The sequence below is a fragment of the Bombus bifarius genome, unplaced genomic scaffold (assembly GCF_011952205.1).
Source record: "Bombus bifarius isolate JDL3187 unplaced genomic scaffold, Bbif_JDL3187 scf7180000009170_frag, whole genome shotgun sequence".
Lineage (NCBI taxonomy): Eukaryota > Metazoa > Arthropoda > Insecta > Hymenoptera > Apidae > Bombus > Bombus bifarius.
In genome coordinates, this window is record NW_022884947.1 from 1 (window position 1) to 23,920 (window position 23,920).

Consider the following 23,920-nt stretch of genomic DNA (forward strand, 5'->3'; position numbering starts at 1 on the left):
CGCAAGAAACTTTAATATGCCAATCACGCACAACGTCTGGATGCTTTAAGAAACAATGATCTTTCTATCTGCCGAAGAGCACACGACATTTTCCCACGCGAATCAAACTCGCCACGCGATAAAAGACCCGCCACTGGCCAAAAAACTGAGCGAAAGAAAAAGGACGGAATTAAAGAACCGAAGAGAAAACTCAAAACGGCGTGTCCGTTGAGGGTAATCACAGTGTTACGACCGTTCGCGGAGAGACGCGGTCGCGAGGAAAACGCGTCAGCGAGAGGCGTAAATTCTCGCTACGATTCGGTGAATCGACGCCGCGAAGTAGTCGTTCCCCTGTTTCGGTTAAGATAACAGAGGTGGTTAAATGAATATGACACAGCAGAGTAAGTTATATTTCACCGTTTATTCCAACAACTTATAACGAAGACAGTTACGCTGGTGCGTATGTACGAGATGAGTGAGTGACTGATCTATGGGTGTGTATACCCGGTTGCAGGATGTTGACCGTTCGAAGGATGTAAAATCAGTACTGTCTTGGGAGACGATGCTGTCTCGGAGGAAAGCTAAGGATGGGTGTGTCTAGCGCACGGGACCATCGGATTTGTTGGTGACGATTTTAGTTAGGAGAGTGAGGGAATAGGCTTCGTTGTTAATTGGTCACACGAAGGGTCTTAACCGCCCTCGAGAGAAAGTGGTTAGTGGGAGGAAAGTTGCAGCGTACGTGAGAAAAACTAACTTTCCCTTGTCACACCGTGGTAGACAATAGTCTTTGGAAATTCTTCGGAAACAGACGTTTGTTTGGTTTGAAGGACCTTTACTAGGAAATCTATGAGATTTATGGAAGGTACTTGAGACTGTTGAGGGTACGCAGTGAGTATCCGAAGACATCTGGTTGCCATCTTGCCCGCGGTGTGTGGCCTCGGCTAGGTAGAGTGTTACGCGACGTAACACACAGTGATTTGGCCGACGATTTCGGCCAATCTGCATAACTTAACGCGCGTTTCCATTCGCTAGTAATTAGAGTCGGCGATGCTTACTTTGTCTCGGTCGGCAACGAAAAAGATAAAAAAGAAATCCGATTGACCAACGATAAGGGAACTTCCGAGCAGAAACCACAGATCCCATCTCGAGGAGTATGTATCGTCTTTAACGAGCCTTATTTTCGCTTTCGAGTTGCGTGTCACGGGAGACGAGCATATCTATATTCCCTTTGTAACTTGATCCGCACTGCACTGTGTGTATTCGATAATATTTTTCGCGAACGTGCGTGCTGAATTTGCTGGGAGAATTATTAGATAAAACGGAGAATATTGCAATTTCTACACAAAGGGCGTGTCACGATCTTTCAGCTTGGTCACAAATTAATATAGCGTAGTCTATATAAAAAAAATCTTACTAATAAAATTATTATACGATTTCCTGCGTGCACGACGCTCGAGGAATAAACGAAAGTGTAATTTTCATTTTCAAGGTTCGCGTCACGAAACATACGCATTTACGGATACATCTCACCACACAGTATCGTATTGTGATTGCAGACACGTGTTTGATCAGTAAAAACGGGACACGCGGTCGGTGAACGCTTGCACGTCAAGTACAGGATGTGAATTTTTGCGTTTCGTCCTCCAGGCCGCGTGAGAAGAAACACTAGACAGGCCTCTGATATATCGCACGGGATACGGGACACTGCGTTTGTTCCAGACGCACACAGATAGGCCACGCATGGACGAATGAGAACTTATATTCCGGCACAAGGATAATGATTGAGGATAGCGTCGCCAGATTATAGAAATTAATGGTAATCATCGTTCGACCGCGAATCCCGCGAATTCCCAGCTACCAGGAAAATGCTTATTTTTCTTTTCTTTATCAATACCTAAGTAAGTTTGAAAAGTTACATGTACAACAGCAACAATGTAAATATGGATGCTGTTGACATTTAGGAGGGAAAATGTCGATGACTATGAGAGTCCTCTTTCCATCATATGTATAGTTCGGATTAAAGGATATTTGTATCTCAACGTTTATTTGCACTTTTAGAAGTTTCTCTTTGTGTATTTTGTTTGACTTCCGGATTTTCAAAGATAACAGTATCTTAAGGATACAAACTTTAAACGTATATATTTTTCACACCTTGTTCGACCTTCGGGTTAAGTAAAGTACGGATTATGTACAAAGGTATTTAAAGCGTTATAAATCACAGATTTACCCAGCGTGGCATAAAACGAAAACTCAACTCACCAATGTCCTTGATACGAAGTCTTGACGAGTTTCACAGTGAAGAGGAACTGTATAGCGCACATGAGGAGACAGCAGAGGTTTAGGGAGAGGGCGAGTGCGCACAGCGCTAACGTCACCTCGTAGACAATCGTATACTCTTCCGGGCTGATCAGGCTACTCGGCGTCACCGTTAACGGTGAGATCTTCAGCAAGAAGATCAACGAGAGTAGCGCCAGTAACAACGACACTAGACACAATAAACCCAAACTGGTCAACGTCTCTTTCGCGCCAACCTCGTGGTCCTTGTGATTCCTTGACAGGGACGACGACCAGGAAGCGTTCAAGGGGTACGCCGTGGAACCGGGACCGGTTAACTGTCCCCCGGTAGTCGTACCCTGAAGAGCAGGTGCAGGCGAAGGTGTCGCCTGACTGGGTAATCTGGACAGTCTCGAGATATCAAAGCCTCCATTCGCTTTAGGTCTGCTGTCCTGGTGCAGCGGCGCCGGGGATATCACCCCCAATGTAGTCGACAGATTATTATTATTGTTATTGTTATTCCCACCGGCAACAGGACTGACGCTGTTCACAGAATGCTTCGACGTGGACAACGTGGACAGATTAAGAGCGTGCGAGTGATTCAATCGTTGAGAAAGATTGTTCACGCTCAACTGAGAATGATTCAAAGGGTGTCTGTGAGTGGAAGATGGCGTGGTGGCAGCCTGATGCACGTTGGCTCTTTGATGGACCACCGAGTCGTAAACGTCGACTCCCCGTCCTTGGCTGCCCCCTGTCGTTCCACGAACGTTGCTGTTTTGGTTGTAATGATGGTGTTGCTGTTGATCCTGTTGGTGACCAGAATGATGGTGGTGGTGGTGGCCGCCGTGCAACGAGCCCGAGCTCGCCTGGTAGTCATTGTGCTGGTGCCTGGAGCCCGCTGACGACGGTTGCCCCATCAGGATATGCTTCAGCATTACTCGACGCTGGAATGCCTGAGGAAGACTGCGCTTCTTCCTGCTCCTCTACATGGCGCTACGCGGGACTCGCTTCTGAGCACGTCTTTCTCGTTGGAGGTGTCTTCTTTCTTTTCTTTCCCAGTAGAATTTTTACACAATTCTTTCTCCCTTTTATCATTAAATTACCTGTAATTCTTAACGATCTTTAATCTTTGTCGCTTCTTCCCTATATATATATTTTTGTTTACTTTTCTCCGTAGCGAATTTTGTCTTTCTGACGCAGGATTAGGTTCCTGGACTTAGGGAGTTGCTACACGCCAGCTCCACCATGGCGACGGCATTCACTAGGCAGCCTAGATAGCCACCTTTCAGCTCACGCTTCGGGACACTTTTTTCGCTGAGATTCTCCGCGATGAGGCATGAAAGCAGAGACCACCGTCTGCGGAGGCATGATTATTCTATTGTTCCTTTTAACGAGTAATCGTTTTACTCGTGTCCTCTTACTAAACCGTAAGTACAAAAGACTATTATACTTAGATAGGTACTTGGTCTCAAGAACCAACTTATTTTGGTCTTTCGATTAAGTTCTTAATTAAATGCTCAATTAGATATTCATAAATATATCTTCATAATATTTCCCTCATCTATTTCTTTGACATTCTAGCAACCTCGTTAAGACGTCCGCCACTTCAACTTCTATCTACAAGTGGCAAAAACTGAAGCTGACCTTCTTCATGGAGAAACATGCCGGAAATGGCATCCGCACGTGTGAATAATTATACTCAGTGTCCAGGTAGTTCTTTCGATCATCCGATAGAAGTCGTTTCTGTTTTTCAGAGTTCGTTCACGCCTCCAGAATGTAAAAATATCCAAGGAAGTACCATTAGGAAGCAATGAAATTCAGAGCTTCTGTGGTTATTCCTTTTTCTGATTGTTTCTTTTCTTTGCCCAAAATGGATGATTTCTATATCAAATTGTTTATTCGTATTTTTTTTAATATTCCTTGAGATTTTCAATCAACTCGATTTCGAATTTCTTAGCACCCGATCTTCTGGTTGACGTCGTTAAGAAAGAGGAACGAGTGCACAGGAAGCATGGTCGGCGTGAGCATGATTAGATCCGGTCTGCCCGATGACCTTGCCAGTGATAATAGCGGTTCGTTAAGGTGGTTGCAGTCTTGGTTTGCTTCTGTTTCGATTTCCAGCGAACTCGTCAGCCGGCATGGCTTCCGAGATGCTCCCCCTGAAACAAGTCGAAGGGAAATAATTAATGGACTCTCTGTTCGATTGTACGTGGATGACAAGCTGACCGTAAAAAGAAATATACAAATACGATTAGAAAATATAATCCGAACCCCTTTCGGTTTGATCTGAAGGTTTCTTTTTCTACACGGAACCAAAGATTCTTATCTGGTTTATGGTGAGCTAAGGAACTCTTTGAAAACAGCATTTATAACTTTCGAAAAAGAGACAGGTATTTCTTGCGCGAACAATTGAATAATTAATTCGTTCTCTAAATATCCTTATTTGTTGTTCCTAAAATACATAATGATTGGAAGCTTCTTACGGGAAGCGCAATCAGCCGCTGATATCATTGAAGTCGAAACGCCATTAAAACCATATTACGATTCGCATGCGACATGCTCCATTCATGAAAACACAAAAGCAATAAACAAGTACAAATCAACGAAATAAATCCTCCGAGAACGAGACGTTACAGGAATTATACCATTGCGAGGATACAAAAGACTTGCTCATGAGCTACTTCCTTCAAGTAGTCGAGCGGTGTATTTTCCGGTCGTTAACTTCCATATAATGGGATATTAAAGAGTACGGACACAACGCTGCTATTTTTCAACTGTTCATTATCAAATTACGCAGCGGGAATCGTTGCAACGACAAAACTGTAACGACTCGTACCTGCGTATCTTCCATTTAGCTACGGTAAACGCTGACTTGTCTGCGTTTTTTTTCACTTCCTCGTTACGGAAACCAGGAAAAGTGATTCACAATACAGTTTCTAACTGTACTTCTCGCGATTCTTTCTTAGAAACAAGCAATTGCTTCTTTTCAATTTCCTAAACCTATAATAAAACAGTCCATTCCTTGAATAGAAATTAACTTTAAAACTTTAGGCGCATACATTGTACGTATCGTATGTATGTATTTTGATTTGAAAAGAAACGCGGCAAACGCCTTTGAAAAGACGTTAGGTTTTCAACACCTTAACTAACTTAATTCCAGCGAGTCGTAAATCTGCTGCATCTCCAACATCTGAATATCCATCTTTTACAATGACTTATTCTCCAACTTATTAAAATTACATCTCCCCCGTTGCACAGACCTTCTTTAAAGGTTCCCGCGGCAGGTTGAACCCGCATCACGTATCTTCCCTCTTCCTTCCACCCCTGTTCCCTTTCTCTTTCTATCGGACGGGAAGAGCGGGAACGCTTAAAACGCGCGAATCACGCGAGCGCCTCACGATTTGCGAAACATCATGTGAAAATCACCGATCCGATCTCCGTGCGCGCGGTGCACCGTGGGGGTAACGATTAAATCGACAGGATATACTTTATTGGCTATTCCGTTATTACAGGCTGTAGTTGGCGGGGAAATAGTCATTATGGATCGATGAACTCCATTGTAACAACGCACCTTCGAATTGCATCGGAAACGCTTCTGTATTGCGTGCACCGTATAACCTATCATCGTCTGTTTAGGGTAAATCAGTGGATCGGAAGTTACGTTTCTATGTTTCTCGCCTGTCAGTATAACACTGTGCAAGAGATACAGCAAGATCCTAAAATCATTCGAGTACAAGTAGCGTAAAATGGTCGTTTAAATTTCAATAAATTAACTATTCATACGTTAATTGTACGCGGTCAGGATTAAGGGGTACGGCGATGGAGAAGATTTTGTTAGCTAGATGTTGAGTAAATAATCGAAGATGATAATTTTATAAATGTTTCGTATTTATGATGATGGAAAAGATTTAATTTGAGTTACGTTACGTTTGAATAAGATAGACTTTTCCAAGAGTGGAGGATTTGTAGAGATAGTGGACGTAATAGTAGTATGATTTAATACTTGATGTGTCTTTTTTTTCTTTGACATATAGGTCACTGTGGGGAGTAATATTGATCTAGATATAACTATCTTTTCTGAGAAGTACGTATATGCTTATGGGAACTATGTTTGGTTAATCAATAGAGCCATTCTTTTGAGAAATTGAATCTAGAAGAACTCGACGATACTTTGCCTTGTTTCAATAGTACATCATTTTAAAGAAACGCCTGCGATTATAGTATATAATAGCACATAGGTATATGCAAAATTGCATTTTCAAATAATTAAATCAAAAATATAGGAATGTATCAATGGGAAGAATATTTGTTAAAGATCTTTCCTTTTTAATCAAATTCGTCCAACAACCCCATTCTCGCAAACATAAAATGAACGGTGCCTTTCTCAAAGAAACAAGAAGAAAATTGCTGTCGTTCTAAAGTTCTTCTCCATTGCTAAACTACCGTTCGTGTTTCTAGTTACACTCCAATTATTCGATTGTAAGAAGCAAGCAATCCCTCCATCCAAGGGCTAGATATAGTTTCTCGAGTAGTTCTCTTCAATACCGTTATATCGATGAACTCTTTTTGAATAAAGTTCACATTTATAAAGCAAACACAATAATATACGAGAGGACAATTGTAATCGATAAATAACATTTTATTGGGATATTATAAGAAGCTAAGTTATCGAGTTCTAATTGTGAATATCAAGCGCTCGTCGTTCGAGGAGATTACCAATATTTTCTTCCTTAACATTATTAATTACGAAGTTTCGATACCGTTTATGACATTAAGATCTCTTGATAAAGTTGTATCGTTAAAATCTTACTGTTCCTAGGGAAAATATATAGTTAATATATATAGTTAAATATATATAGTTAAAACCGGAATATATATAGTTAAAACTTCCAGAGGAGCATCTCGCAGACAAATTATTGATTGTTAGTGTCGATTGACTGTAATCGATATTTGGTGCGTGAAGTTGTATGTTTCGCGAATCTGCGTTGATGCAGGGATTCTGTTGCAAATCATAAACTAAAGAGCCACTGGTCAAGCTGAAAGAGGTTCAATAAATCCAGTGTTAGTGTAATTTGACACTTTATGTGCACCGGGTGTATGCAAACAGAGTTTGATGTTCTGAACACCACGGTTGTAAGATTTTATTGAGACCCCAGTATTGTATCCGCACGGTGTGACCCTCTGTTGATAATTGCCCTCTCCACCAGCCGTTTAGTCTCATCTGTCTATCGTGTCTTACCGGCCAGGGGGTTTCCCTAACATCTGAGATATCAGATTTGCAGCTCGGAGAGGACAGATAATTCGGAATATCCCAAAGAAGGGCAAGGTACTGGCCGAGCCCCAAATCACTTACGTAGAATTACTTACATAGAACAATCACTTACATAGAATTTTTTTTTTCTTTTCTTTTCTTTTCTTTTTTATTTTCTTGATGAAATTATAATTAATTCTCACGTCGAGAATTTTCAGTTAATTTACTTAGTATTATGCAGTGTTAGCTGATTATTAATAAAAAGGTGTGCTGATTACACCTTACAAATTGTAATTATATTTCAAATACAATCTCCTAAGTAATAAGTAAATTAAATTAATACTTTACCTAGAATCTGTGATACATTAATATAACAAAAATACATTTCTTAAATTATTCATTAATTTGCAATGTAATTAGAATATTATCTTTATTTTCTGGTGTCTTTATTATTCTTAAAAGATACGCTGCTTGTTTGCAAATTTAACACTACGTATGCTATTAATAAATCATTTTATATTTAATTTTGCAACCTTCAATCATTGTTAAAATTGATTGATAATACTGTTGGTTAATAGAAATTTGAAAATGCTCTCGTTTCCACTCGATTAAAAAGTAATTGCACAAACTGTCACAGTGTTGACTACAAATCACGTGTGTCGTTCTATTAAATTTATACACAATAGTATTTATTCTCGTTTTAATTTAAAATGAAATATGTTATTGTATGAATAGCAGAATGTTCAAATAATTGAAACAACTTTTTGTCCTCTAATTAATGATTCTCATTTAAAAAAATTTAAGAATTTTAATCAAGAAGATTTTGAAGTCTCGATCTAAAATGACCAAGGATTGAAACAGAGAATATTTTGATGCCAACAAATACATATTCTTCAGATATGAAACAAATGTGATAATAAAAATCGATGTACATGAATGAATGTTGAAATATTGGAAAATTGTATAATTATATCCATTCTCTGTTGCGTTTAGATGTTTCAATTAATGTTTCATCAGAATTTTTATCGAATATTTTAGAGGTACTGGCTGTAAGGTTTTTTTTTAAATTAAAATTAAAATTAAATGTAAGAACAGATTCAAAGTATAACATTTAAAAATTTGTGGTTATAAAATTTACTTGTATGTCATAATTATGTAAGTGAATTAATCTCATAATTAATTAAATGAATTTATTCTATGTGAGTAAATTATATTTATCTATAATAAGTCTTAACTTATTATTAATAATCAGCTAACACTGCATAATACTAAGTAAAGTAACTGAAAATTCTCGACGTGAGAATTAATTATAATTTCATCAAGAAAATAAAAAAGAAAAGAAAAGAAAAGAAAAAAAAATTCTATGTAAGTGATTGTTCTATGTAAGTAATTCTACGTAAGTGATTTGGGGCTCGGCCAGTACCTTGCCCTTCTTTGGGATATTCCGAATTATCTGTCCTCTCCGAGTTGCAAATCTGATATCTCAGATGTTAGGGAAACCCCCTGGCCGGTAAGACACGATAGACAGATGAGACTAAACGGCTGGTGGAGAGGGCAATTATCAACAGAGGGTCACACCGTGCGGATACAATACTGGGGTCTCAATAAAATCTTACAACCGTGGTGTTCAGAACATCAAACTCTGTTTGCATACACCCGGTGCACATAAAGTGTCAAATTACACTAACACTGGATTTATTGAACCTCTTTCAGCTTGACCAGTGGCTCTTTAGTTTATGATTTGCAACAGAATCCCTGCATCAACGCAGATTCGCGAAACATACAACTTCACGCACCAAATATCGATTACAGTCAATCGACACTAACAATCAATAATTTGTCTGCGAGATGCTCCTCTGGAAGTTTTAACTATATATATTCCGGTTTTAACTATATATATTTAACTATATATATTAACTATATATTTTCCCTAGGAACAGTAAGATTTTAACGATACAACTTTATCAAGAGATCTTAATGTCATAAACGGTATCGAAACTTCGTAATTAATAATGTTAAGGAAGAAAATATTGGTAATCTCCTCGAACGACGAGCGCTTGATATTCACAATTAGAACTCGATAACTTAGCTTCTTATAATATCCCAATAAAATGTTATTTATCGATTACAATTGTCCTGTCGTATATTATTGTGTTTGCTTTATAAATGTGAACTTTATTCAAAAACAGTTCATCGATATAACGGTATTGAAGAGAACTACTCGAGAAACTATATCTAGCCCTTGGATGGAGGGATTGCTTGCTTCTTACAATCGAATAATTGGAGTGTAACTAGAAACACGAACGGTAGTTTAGCAATGGAGAAGAACTTTAGAACGACAGCAATTTTCTTCTTGTTTCTTTGAGAAAGGCACCGTTCATTTTATGTTTGCGAGAATGGGGTTGTTGGACGAATTTGATTAAAACGGAAAGATCTTTAACAAATATTCTTCCCATTGATACATTCCTATATTTTTGATTTAATTATTTGAAAATGCAATTTTGCATATACCTATGTGCTATTATATACTATAATCGCAGGCGTTTCTTTAAAATGATGTACTATTGAAACAAGGCAAAGTATCGTCGAGTTCTTCTAGATTCAATTTCTCAAAAGAATGGCTCTATTGATTAACCAAACATAGTTCCCATAAGCATATACGTACTTCTCAGAAAAGATAGTTATATCTAGATCAATATTACTCCCCACAGTGACCTATATGTCAAAGAAAAAAAAGACACATCAAGTATTAAATCATACTACTATTACGTCCACTATCTCTACAAATCCTCCACTCTTGGAAAAGTCTATCGTATTCAAACGTAACGTAACTCAAATTAAATCTTTTCCATCATCATAAATACGAAACATTTATAAAATTATCATCTTCGATTATTTACTCAACATCTAGCTAACAAAATCTTCTCCATCGCCGTACCCTTTAATCCTGACCGCGTACAATTAACGTATGAATAGTTAATTTATTGAAATTTAAACGACCATTTTACGCTACTTGTACTCGAATGATTTTAGGATCTTGCTGTATCTCTTGCACAGTGTTATACTGACAGGCGAGAAACATAGAAACGTAACTTCCGATCCACTGATTTACCCTAAACAGACGATGATAGGTTATACGGTGCACGCAATACAGAAGTGTTTCCGATGCAATTCGAAGGTGCGTTGTTACAATGGAGTTCATCGATCCATAATGACTATTTCCCCGCCAACTACAGCCTGTAATAACGGAATAGCCAATAAAGTATATCCTGTCGATTTAATCGTTACCCCCACGGTGCACCGCGCGCACGGAGATCGGATCGGTGATTTTCACGTGATGTTTCGCAAATCGTGAGGCGCTCGCGTGATTCGCGCGTTTTAAGCGTTCCCGCTCTTCCCGTCCGATAGAAAGAGAAAGGGAACAGGGGTGGAAGGAAGAGGGAAGATACGTGATGCGGGTTCAACCTGCCGCGGGAACCTTTAAAGAAGGTCGGTGCAACGGGGGAGATGTAATTTTAATAAGTTGGAGAACAAGTCATTGTAAAAGATGGATATTCAGATGTTGGAGATGCAGCAGATTTACGACTCGGTGGAATTAAGTTAGTTAAAGTGTTGAAAACCTAACGTCTTTTCAAAGGCGTTTGCCGCGTTTCTTTTCAAATCAAAATACACACATACGATACGTACAATGTATGCGCCTAAAGTTTTAAAGTTAATTTCTATTCAAGGAATGGACTGTTTTATTATAGGTTTAGGAAATTGAAAAGAAGCAATTGCTTGTTTCTAAGAAAGAATCGCGAGAAGTACAGTTAGAAACTGTATTGTGAATCACTTTTCCTGGTTTCCGTAACGAGGAAGTGAAAAAAAACGCAGACAAGTCAGCGTTTACCGTAGCTAAATGGAAGATACGCAGGTACGAGTCGTTACAGTTTTGTCGTTGCAACGATTCCCGCTGCGTAATTTGATAATGAACAGTTGAAAAATAGCAGCGTTGTGTCCGTACTCTTTAATATCCCATTATATGGAAGTTAACGACCGGAAAATACACCGCTCGACTACTTGAAGGAAGTAGCTCATGAGCAAGTCTTTTGTATCCTCGCAATGGTATAATTCCTGTAACGTCTCGTTCTCGGAGGATTTATTTCGTTGATTTGTACTTGTTTATTGCTTTTGTGTTTTCATGAATGGAGCATGTCGCATGCGAATCGTAATATGGTTTTAATGGCGTTTCGACTTCAATGATATCAGCGGCTGATTGCGCTTCCCGTAAGAAGCTTCCAATCATTATGTATTTTAGGAACAACAAATAAGGATATTTAGAGAACGAATTAATTATTCAATTGTTCGCGCAAGAAATACCTGTCTCTTTTTCGAAAGTTATAAATGCTGTTTTCAAAGAGTTCCTTAGCTCACCATAAACCAGATAAGAATCTTTGGTTCCGTGTAGAAAAAGAAACCTTCAGATCAAACCGAAAGGGGTTCGGATTATATTTTCTAATCGTATTTGTATATTTCTTTTTACGGTCAGCTTGTCATCCACGTACAATCGAACAGAGAGTCCATTAATTATTTCCCTTCGACTTGTTTCAGGGGGAGCATCTCGGAAGCCATGCCGGCTGACGAGTTCGCTGGAAATCGAAACAGAAGCAAACCAAGACTGCAACCACCTTAACGAACCGCTATTATCACTGGCAAGGTCATCGGGCAGACCGGATCTAATCATGCTCACGCCGACCATGCTTCCTGTGCACTCGTTCCTCTTTCTTAACGACGTCAACCAGAAGATCGGGTGCTAAGAAAAAATAAGTATAATAATATTTTAAGTATGTGAAAAATTTATACAACAACAAACACATTACAACAAAAATGGGCGTTTCCCGTATCATAACGTATTTTATAAACCGTAAATTATAGAATTGGTTATAGTATACGTATGTACATATGTATATTCCTAAATTATTCCTAGATAGAGTCACTTTCTTCACCCCGATATTTTCAAATTCAAAGCCATAAAGGAATATATTACTTACCTTTCGGTGTCTTGCTATCAAAGTTCCATCGGGACCCAAAATAGTACAGGTATTGTACAATTTATCGCCCTCTATTTCAGGCATCGTACCACCAACTACATAGATGTTGTTTTCTTTAGCTGCGTTCGATGAAGCAACGCTCGTTTCACCATCAGGAATACTCTCGCCGTATTTAGGAAAGTACTCTGCATTGCAATATTTCAATTAATGAAAAATAACTGTCTTTTGTTCCAACCATAAATTAAATTGAAATGTTTGTCAGTTTTTTATTTTCTAAATTATCAAAATAACTAAGTTTTATATTTCGATTTAATTAAATATGCAATTTCTTAGCTAATAGTATATATAATAAATTGTTTCTACAGGTTCAAAATGAAAAATGAATATTTAGAAATATTTAATTACGACAATGCTATTTGTGTTAGCATCAGTGGCTTGTTACTCAACGACTTTGCTAGTACTTTTTGAAACATAAAGTTAGTTTTCAATTAACACTTATACTAGAGGCGGAATTATAAATGCAAAATAATTGATAATACTAATTTATAAGTACCCAATTATTAGTATCTTAAAAAATATATTTATACAAAAATCACGATAATCATGAAAATGGGGAAATCCTATATTCTCGAATCAATTCACAATCTTTATGGAAGTATAAACGGTAAGGTAATTTGTCTACTTTTACTTTTTCTATATAGTTGTTACACACATAGTAAATTATTGAAAAAAAAACAAATTATTACGTATTCCATATGGTGAATTAAAGCATTCAGGAAGAGCTATAATATCAGCATTGTGCTCTTTTGCGCTAGAAATGTAGGAAACTGCCTGCTCTACATTTTTGCGTTTTACTTCATTTACTTCAAGTTGTACCAACGCCAAGCGAAATGCTAAAATGTTGGAAAAGTTAAATACATTCGGTTATATATTTCCCATACTTTTTATCTATAAATACTTTTTACATAGTGAATACTTACTCGACATCGTTCGCACTACTTGTTTAGCGATGTTTGTAAGTATCATAATGTTGAGGTTATGTATGGTACTACTCAATATCAACATTACGTAAGCAATACGCAGGGACTTTTAATAATTCTTGGTAAAGTTTAGGACATTGATTTTGATGTAATTGTAAACATTATTTGTTCACAATTTGTTCATTTACTTTGCAACAAAAAGAACGCATCTGCAAGCGTGTTAATCGGATAACGACGAACTTCATTTCGCAAACACCAACACGTGAAACATTTTGAAGTTACGTCGACGCGAGAGTAATTGGTTCCCTTAAATTACTCAATTTCCATTTCTTTCGCCATGTATCTTCGAGTATTGCATTTGAATTGCAGAGCAGTCGAAAGTAGAGGAGCACCTCGCCGATATATCGACAGGAACATGAATTTTTTTTCATAGGGCGAATATTTTTTCCATTGAATTATTAAACCGAGTCAAATTTTCAAACTCAACCACTTAATTTAATCGTTTTACATAAAACATTTCAATCTTTTTTCTTCTAAATACTTTACCTATATTTCATCTGGCTGAATATTCCATATTTTTAAAGCTTGTTGATAATTACAAATACGTTATTATCATTCTGAAGCTAGAAATTTGAAGTAAAATTGCTCTGCGCGAAGGAGGAAATAATTCAACGTTTTATATATAGCTGTTAAAATGATATAATAAGTTTCAGTAAAATAGCTTCACTAAAATTTGTGGTTTTTTTCCTTTTCTATTTTTTTTTTTTTTTGTTTTATGTGTTCAAGGGCGAACGTTCCCTCTCATTTCTTGTATTTTTATGAGGAATTTAGCCTTTTTACACCACGAGAGCCTCAACGTTTTCATTTTCACGCCTACGCTGCGCTCGTTAAACACGTTCTAATGAGACCATGTGCTGACATTGCGAGTTTTATTATTTTCGCACAATAATCTATCATTTTAGATTTCAAATATTACATTCATACATTTTTCGTTGTAAATTTCTTTCTCTATTTAAACAATTTACCATTGTTGCTACAATAAATCAATTAATTAAATTAATTGATCAGTTTAAACTTAAAATATCATTTCATAAGTTTTCGTCACTTGAATCTAAAAACAACAGAAAACGGTATACCCGCATCATACATAGAAAGGAGATTAAAACGCTAGAGTGATCATATTCAACGATCACAAAACGATAATAGGACATTGTGTTTCTTCTGAAGGGCATGAAATTGTCAGGAGATTATGCCATAAATGAAATTGGAAGCTGGCTGGTCAAAGGGATTAAACTCGGTTAAACTCAATTGTGCTATATTGCACAAAGACTTGAGAACTGCTACCAAATATCTACTAGCTTAAAGGTGTGCTGATTACACCTTACAAATTGTAATTATATTTCAAATACAATCTCCTAAGTAATAAGTAAATTAAATTAATACTTTACCTAGAATCTGTGATACATTAATATAACAAAAATACATTTCTTAAATTATTCATTAATTTGCAATGTAATTAGAATATTATCTTTATTTTCTGGTGTCTTTATTATTCTTAAAAGATACGCTGCTTGTTTGCAAATTTAACACTACGTATGCTATTAATAAATCATTTTATATTTAATTTTGCAACCTTCAATCATTGTTAAAATTGATTGATAATACTGTTGGTTAATAGAAATTTGAAAATGCTCTCGTTTCCACTCGATTAAAAAGTAATTGCACAAACTGTCACAGTGTTGACTACAAATCACGTGTGTCGTTCTATTAAATTTATACACAATAGTATTTATTCTCGTTTTAATTTAAAATGAAATATGTTATTGTATGAATAGCAGAATGTTCAAATAATTGAAACAACTTTTTGTCCTCTAATTAATGATTCTCATTTAAAAAAATTTAAGAATTTTAATCAAGAAGATTTTGAAGTCTCGATCTAAAATGACCAAGGATTGAAACAGAGAATATTTTGATGCCAACAAATACATATTCTTCAGATATGAAACAAATGTGATAATAAAAATCGATGTACATGAATGAATGTTGAAATATTGGAAAATTGTATAATTATATCCATTCTCTGTTGCGTTTAGATGTTTCAATTAATGTTTCATCAGAATTTTTATCGAATATTTTAGAGGTACTGGCTGTAAGGTTTTTTTTTAAATTAAAATTAAAATTAAATGTAAGAACAGATTCAAAGTATAACATTTAAAAATTTGTGGTTATAAAATTTACTTGTATGTCATAATTATGTAAGTGAATTAATCTCATAATTAATTAAATGAATTTATTCTATGTGAGTAAATTATATTTATCTATAATAAGTCTTAACTTATTATTAATAATCAGCTAACACTGCATAATACTAAGTAAAGTAACTGAAAATTCTCGACGTGAGAATTAATTATAATTTCATCAAGAAAATAAAAAAGAAAAGAAAAGAAAAGAAAAAAAAATTCTATGTAAGTGATTGTTCTATGTAAGTAATTCTACGTAAGTGATTTGGGGCTCGGCCAGTACCTTGCCCTTCTTTGGGATATTCCGAATTATCTGTCCTCTCCGAGTTGCAAATCTGATATCTCAGATGTTAGGGAAACCCCCTGGCCGGTAAGACACGATAGACAGATGAGACTAAACGGCTGGTGGAGAGGGCAATTATCAACAGAGGGTCACACCGTGCGGATACAATACTGGGGTCTCAATAAAATCTTACAACCGTGGTGTTCAGAACATCAAACTCTGTTTGCATACACCCGGTGCACATAAAGTGTCAAATTACACTAACACTGGATTTATTGAACCTCTTTCAGCTTGACCAGTGGCTCTTTAGTTTATGATTTGCAACAGAATCCCTGCATCAACGCAGATTCGCGAAACATACAACTTCACGCACCAAATATCGATTACAGTCAATCGACACTAACAATCAATAATTTGTCTGCGAGATGCTCCTCTGGAAGTTTTAACTATATATATTCCGGTTTTAACTATATATATTTAACTATATATATTAACTATATATTTTCCCTAGGAACAGTAAGATTTTAACGATACAACTTTATCAAGAGATCTTAATGTCATAAACGGTATCGAAACTTCGTAATTAATAATGTTAAGGAAGAAAATATTGGTAATCTCCTCGAACGACGAGCGCTTGATATTCACAATTAGAACTCGATAACTTAGCTTCTTATAATATCCCAATAAAATGTTATTTATCGATTACAATTGTCCTGTCGTATATTATTGTGTTTGCTTTATAAATGTGAACTTTATTCAAAAACAGTTCATCGATATAACGGTATTGAAGAGAACTACTCGAGAAACTATATCTAGCCCTTGGATGGAGGGATTGCTTGCTTCTTACAATCGAATAATTGGAGTGTAACTAGAAACACGAACGGTAGTTTAGCAATGGAGAAGAACTTTAGAACGACAGCAATTTTCTTCTTGTTTCTTTGAGAAAGGCACCGTTCATTTTATGTTTGCGAGAATGGGGTTGTTGGACGAATTTGATTAAAACGGAAAGATCTTTAACAAATATTCTTCCCATTGATACATTCCTATATTTTTGATTTAATTATTTGAAAATGCAATTTTGCATATACCTATGTGCTATTATATACTATAATCGCAGGCGTTTCTTTAAAATGATGTACTATTGAAACAAGGCAAAGTATCGTCGAGTTCTTCTAGATTCAATTTCTCAAAAGAATGGCTCTATTGATTAACCAAACATAGTTCCCATAAGCATATACGTACTTCTCAGAAAAGATAGTTATATCTAGATCAATATTACTCCCCACAGTGACCTATATGTCAAAGAAAAAAAAGACACATCAAGTATTAAATCATACTACTATTACGTCCACTATCTCTACAAATCCTCCACTCTTGGAAAAGTCTATCGTATTCAAACGTAACGTAACTCAAATTAAATCTTTTCCATCATCATAAATACGAAACATTTATAAAATTATCATCTTCGATTATTTACTCAACATCTAGCTAACAAAATCTTCTCCATCGCCGTACCCTTTAATCCTGACCGCGTACAATTAACGTATGAATAGTTAATTTATTGAAATTTAAACGACCATTTTACGCTACTTGTACTCGAATGATTTTAGGATCTTGCTGTATCTCTTGCACAGTGTTATACTGACAGGCGAGAAACATAGAAACGTAACTTCCGATCCACTGATTTACCCTAAACAGACGATGATAGGTTATACGGTGCACGCAATACAGAAGTGTTTCCGATGCAATTCGAAGGTGCGTTGTTACAATGGAGTTCATCGATCCATAATGACTATTTCCCCGCCAACTACAGCCTGTAATAACGGAATAGCCAATAAAGTATATCCTGTCGATTTAATCGTTACCCCCACGGTGCACCGCGCGCACGGAGATCGGATCGGTGATTTTCACATGATGTTTCGCAAATCGTGAGGCGCTCGCGTGATTCGCGCGTTTTAAGCGTTCCCGCTCTTCCCGTCCGATAGAAAGAGAAAGGGAACAGGGGTGGAAGGAAGAGGGAAGATACGTGATGCGGGTTCAACCTGCCGCGGGAACCTTTAAAGAAGGTCGGTGCAACGGGGGAGATGTAATTTTAATAAGTTGGAGAACAAGTCATTGTAAAAGATGGATATTCAGATGTTGGAGATGCAGCAGATTTACGACTCGGTGGAATTAAGTTAGTTAAAGTGTTGAAAACCTAACGTCTTTTCAAAGGCGTTTGCCGCGTTTCTTTTCAAATCAAAATACACACATACGATACGTACAATGTATGCGCCTAAAGTTTTAAAGTTAATTTCTATTCAAGGAATGGACTGTTTTATTATAGGTTTAGGAAATTGAAAAGAAGCAATTGCTTGTTTCTAAGAAAGAATCGCGAGAAGTACAGTTAGAAACTGTATTGTGAATCACTTTTCCTGGTTTCCGTAACGAGGAAGTGAAAAAAAACGCAGACAAGTCAGCGTTTACCGTAGCTAAATGGAAGATACGCAGGTACGAGTCGTTACAGTTTTGTCGTTGCAACGATTCCCGCTGCGTAATTTGATAATGAACAGTTGAAAAATAGCAGCGTTGTGTCCGTACTCTTTAATATCCCATTATATGGAAGTTAACGACCGGAAAATACACCGCTCGACTACTTGAAGGAAGTAGCTCATGAGCAAGTCTTTTGTATCCTCGCAATGGTATAATTCCTGTAACGTCTCGTTCTCGGAGGATTTATTTCGTTGATTTGTACTTGTTTATTGCTTTTGTGTTTTCATGAATGGAGCATGTCGCATGCGAATCGTAATATGGTTTTAATGGCGTTTCGACTTCAATGATATCAGCGGCTGATTGCGCTTCCCGTAAGAAGCTTCCAATCATTATGTATTTTAGGAACAACAAATAAGGATATTTAGAGAACGAATTAATTATTCAATTGTTCGCGCAAGAAATACCTGTCTCTTTTTCGAAAGTTATAAATGCTGTTTTCAAAGAGTTCCTTAGCTCACCATAAACCAGATAAGAATCTTTGGTTCCGTGTAGAAAAAGAAACCTTCAGATCAAACCGAAAGGGGTTCGGATTATATTTTCTAATCGTATTTGTATATTTCTTTTTACGGTCAGCTTGTCATCCACGTACAATCGAACAGAGAGTCCATTAATTATTTCCCTTCGACTTGTTTCAGAGGGAGCATCTCGGAAGCCATGCCGGCTGACGAGTTCGCTGGAAATCGAAACAGAAGCAAACCAAGACTGCAACCACCTTAACGAACCGCTATTATCACTGGCAAGGTCATCGGGCAGACCGGATCTAATCATGCTCACGCCGACCATGCTTCCTGTGCACTCGTTCCTCTTTCTTAACGACGTCAACCAGAAGATCGGGTGCTAAAAAATTCGAAATCGAGTTGATTGAAAATCTCAAGGAATATTAAAAAAAAAAATACGAATAAACAATTTGATATAGAAACCATCCATTTTGGGCAAAGAAAAGAAACAATCAGAAAAAGGAATAACCACAGAAGCTCTGAATTTCATTGCTTCCTAATGGTACTTCCTTGGATATTTTTACATTCTGGAGGCGTGAACGAACTCTGAAAAACAGAAACGACTTCTATCGGATGATCGAAAGAACTACCTGGACACTGAGTATAATTATTCACACGTGCGGATGCCATTTCCGGCATGTTTCTCCATGAAGAAGGTCAGCTTCAGTTTTTGCCACTTGTAGATAGAAGTTGAAGTGGCGGACGTCTTAACGAGGTTGCTAGAATGTCAAAGAAATAGATGAGGGAAATATTATGAAGATATATTTATGAATATCTAATTGAGCATTTAATTAAGAACTTAATCGAAAGACCAAAATAAGTTGGTTCTTGAGACCAAGTACCTATCTAAGTATAATAGTATTTTGTACTTACGGTTTAGTAAGAGGACTCGAGTAAAACGATTACTCGTTAAAAGGAACAATAGAATAATCATGCCTCCGCAGGCGGTGGTCTCTGCTTTCATGCCTCATCGCGGAGAATCTCAGCGAAAAAAGTGTCCCGAAGCGTGAGCTGAAAGGTGGCTATCTAGGCTGCCTAGTGAATGCCGTCGCCATGGTGGAGCTGGCGTGTAGCAACTCCCTAAGTCCAGGAACCTAATCCTGCGTCAGAAAGACAAAATTCGCTACGGAGAAAAGTAAACAAAAATATATATATAGGGAAGAAGCGACAAAGATTAAAGATCGTTAAGAATTACAGGTAATTTAATGATAAAAGGGAGAAAGAATTGTGTAAAAATTCTACTGGGAAAGAAAAGAAAGAAGAAACCTCCAACGAGAAAGACGTGCTCAGAAGCGAGTCCCGCGTAGCGCCATGTAGAGGAGCAGGAAGAAGCGCAGTCTTCCTCAGGCATTCCAGCCTCGACTAATGCTGAAGCATATCCTGACGGGGCAACCGTCGTCAGCGGGCTCCAGGCACCAGCACAATGACTACCAGGCGAGCTCGGGCTCATTGCACGGCGGCCACCACCACCACCATCATTCTGGTCACCAACAGGATCAACAGCAACACCATCATTACAACCAAAACAGCAACGTTCGTGGAACGACAGGGGGCAGCCAAGGACGGGGAGTCGACGTTTACGACTCGGTGGTCCATCAAAGAGCCAACGTGCATCAGGCTGCCACCACGCCATCTTCCACTCACAGACACCCTTTGAATCATTCTCAGTTGAGCGTGAACAATCTTTCTCAACGATTGAATCACTCGCACGCTCTTAATCTGTCCACGTTGTCCACGTCGAAGCATTCTGTGAACAGCGTCAGTCCTGTTGCCGGTGGGAATAACAATAACAATAATAATAATCTGTCGACTACATTGGGGGTGATATCCCCGGCGCCGCTGCACCAGGACAGCAGACCTAAAGCGAATGGAGGATTTGATATCTCGAGACTGTCCAGATTACCCAGTCAGGCGACACCTTCGCCTGCACCTGCTCTTCAGGGTACGACTACCGGGGGACAGTTAACCGGTCCCGGTTCCACGGCGTACCCCTTGAACGCTTCCTGGTCGTCGTCCCTGTCAAGGAATCACAAGGACCACGAGGTTGGCGCGAAAGAGACGTTGACCAGTTTGGGTTTATTGTGTCTAGTGTCGTTGTTACTGGCGCTACTCTCGTTGATCTTCTTGCTGAAGATCTCACCGTTAACGGTGACGCCGAGTAGCCTGATCAGCCCGGAAGAGTATACGATTGTCTACGAGGTGACGTTAGCGCTGTGCGCACTCGCCCTCTCCCTAAACCTCTGCTGTCTCCTCATGTGCGCTATACAGTTCCTCTTCACTGTGAAACTCGTCAAGACTTCGTATCAAGGACATTGGTGAGTTGAGTTTTCGTTTTATGCCACGCTGGGTAAATCTGTGATTTATAACGCTTTAAATACCTTTGTACATAATCCGTACTTTACTTAACCCGAAGGTCGAACAAGGTGTGAAAAATATATACGTTTAAAGTTTGTATCCTTAAGATACTGTTATCTTTGAAAATCCGGAAGTCAAACAAAATACACAAAGAGAAACTTCTAAAAGTGCAAATAAACGTTGAGATACAAATATCCTTTAATCCGAACTATACATATGATGGAAAGAGGACTCTCATAGTCATCGACATTTTCCCTCCTAAATGTCAACAGCATCCATATTTACATTGTTGCTGTTGTACATGTAACTTTTCAAACTTACTTAGGTATTGATAAAGAAAAGAAAAATAAGCATTTTCCTGGTAGCTGGGAATTCGCGGGATTCGCGGTCGGACGATGATTACCATTAATTTCTATAATCTGGCGACGCTATCCTCAATCATTATCCTTGTGCCGGAATATAAGTTCTCATTCGTCCATGCGTGGCCTATCTGTGTGCGTCTGGAACAAACGCAGTGTCCCGTATCCCGTGCGATATATCAGAGGCCTGTCTAGTGTTTCTTCTCACGCGGCCTGGAGGACGAAACGCAAAAATTCACATCCTGTACTTGACGTGCAAGCGTTCACCGACCGCGTGTCCCGTTTTTACTGATCAAACACGTGTCTGCAATCACAATACGATACTGTGTGGTGAGATGTATCCGTAAATGCGTATGTTTCGTGACGCGAACCTTGAAAATGAAAATTACACTTTCGTTTATTCCTCGAGCGTCGTGCACGCAGGAAATCGTATAATAATTTTATTAGTAAGATTTTTTTTTATATAGACTACGCTATATTAATTTGTGACCAAGCTGAAAGATCGTGACACGCCCTTTGTGTAGAAATTGCAATATTCTCCGTTTTATCTAATAATTCTCCCAGCAAATTCAGCACGCACGTTCGCGAAAAATATTATCGAATACACACAGTGCAGTGCGGATCAAGTTACAAAGGGAATATAGATATGCTCGTCTCCCGTGACACGCAACTCGAAAGCGAAAATAAGGCTCGTTAAAGACGATACATACTCCTCGAGATGGGATCTGTGGTTTCTGCTCGGAAGTTCCCTTATCGTTGGTCAATCGGATTTCTTTTTTATCTTTTTCGTTGCCGACCGAGACAAAGTAAGCATCGCCGACTCTAATTACTAGCGAATGGAAACGCGCGTTAAGTTATGCAGATTGGCCGAAATCGTCGGCCAAATCACTGTGTGTTACGTCGCGTAACACTCTACCTAGCCGAGGCCACACACCGCGGGCAAGATGGCAACCAGATGTCTTCGGATACTCACTGCGTACCCTCAACAGTCTCAAGTACCTTCCATAAATCTCATAGATTTCCTAGTAAAGGTCCTTCAAACCAAACAAACGTCTGTTTCCGAAGAATTTCCAAAGACTATTGTCTACCACGGTGTGACAAGGGAAAGTTAGTTTTTCTCACGTACGCTGCAACTTTCCTCCCACTAACCACTTTCTCTCGAGGGCGGTTAAGACCCTTCGTGTGACCAATTAACAACGAAGCCTATTCCCTCACTCTCCTAACTAAAATCGTCACCAACAAATCCGATGGTCCCGTGCGCTAGACACACCCATCCTTAGCTTTCCTCCGAGACAGCATCGTCTCCCAAGACAGTACTGATTTTACATCCTTCGAACGGTCAACATCCTGCAACCGGGTATACACACCCATAGATCAGTCACTCACTCATCTCGTACATACGCACCAGCGTAACTGTCTTCGTTATAAGTTGTTGGAATAAACGGTGAAATATAACTTACTCTGCTGTGTCATATTCATTTAACCACCTCTGTTATCTTAACCGAAACAGGGGAACGACTACTTCGCGGCGTCGATTCACCGAATCGTAGCGAGAATTTACGCCTCTCGCTGACGCGTTTTCCTCGCGACCGCGTCTCTCCGCGAACGGTCGTAACACTGTGATTACCCTCAACGGACACGCCGTTTTGAGTTTTCTCTTCGGTTCTTTAATTCCGTCCTTTTTCTTTCGCTCAGTTTTTTGGCCAGTGGCGGGTCTTTTATCGCGTGGCGAGTTTGATTCGCGTGGGAAAATGTCGTGTGCTCTTCGGCAGATAGAAAGATCATTGTTTCTTAAAGCATCCAGACGTTGTGCGTGATTGGCATATTAAAGTTTCTTGCGAATGTTACCGTGTGACCATGTCTCCCTTGTGACCGTAATTGTGCGACGATGTTTTCCTGCAAATATTACCATCTAACAAGTTTTTCCAACGAATATTACTGTTCGATCAGGTTTTACTCGAATCTTGTTCTTCCCTTGATAGGGTCCTTTCCTTATATCGAGTGTCCCAGGATTTCGCAGTCAAATCTATGCTACTATATTCCACTGACTATTTTAATGTACCAAACTACGAAGATGCGGCTGATATTGTGCGTGTTGCGTTATTCCACAACTAGGCTTGATTGGCAGGCCATTGGAACG

General features: G+C 38.3%; 3 protein-coding genes across 3 annotated transcripts; 1 reads left to right on the forward strand and 2 right to left on the reverse strand.

Annotated features, from left to right (window-relative positions):
• Window positions 1–2,219: 2,219 nt before the first annotated feature.
• On the reverse strand, window positions 2,220–4,190 carry LOC117214134 (nuclear transcription factor Y subunit gamma-like). The gene has a single exon (XM_033459966.1). The coding sequence runs from the start codon at window positions 3,186–3,188 to the stop codon at window positions 2,235–2,237; it is 954 nt and encodes a 317-aa protein (XP_033315857.1). The 5' UTR covers window positions 3,189–4,190; the 3' UTR covers window positions 2,220–2,234.
• An 8,905-nt stretch (window positions 4,191–13,095) lies between these two features.
• On the reverse strand, window positions 13,096–13,640 carry LOC117214133 (omega-amidase NIT2-like). The gene is made up of 2 exons (XM_033459965.1): window positions 13,515–13,640; window positions 13,096–13,427 (listed from the first exon to the last, which is right to left on the reverse strand). Exons 1-2 carry the CDS (start codon window positions 13,597–13,599, stop codon window positions 13,255–13,257), a joined length of 258 nt encoding a protein of 85 aa, XP_033315856.1. The 5' UTR covers window positions 13,600–13,640; the 3' UTR covers window positions 13,096–13,254.
• A 4,867-nt stretch (window positions 13,641–18,507) lies between these two features.
• On the forward strand, window positions 18,508–21,400 carry LOC117214132 (nuclear transcription factor Y subunit gamma-like). Its single transcript, XM_033459964.1, has one exon. The coding sequence runs from the start codon at window positions 20,432–20,434 to the stop codon at window positions 21,383–21,385; it is 954 nt and encodes a 317-aa protein (XP_033315855.1). The 5' UTR covers window positions 18,508–20,431; the 3' UTR covers window positions 21,386–21,400.
• Window positions 21,401–23,920: the final 2,520 nt, after the last annotated feature.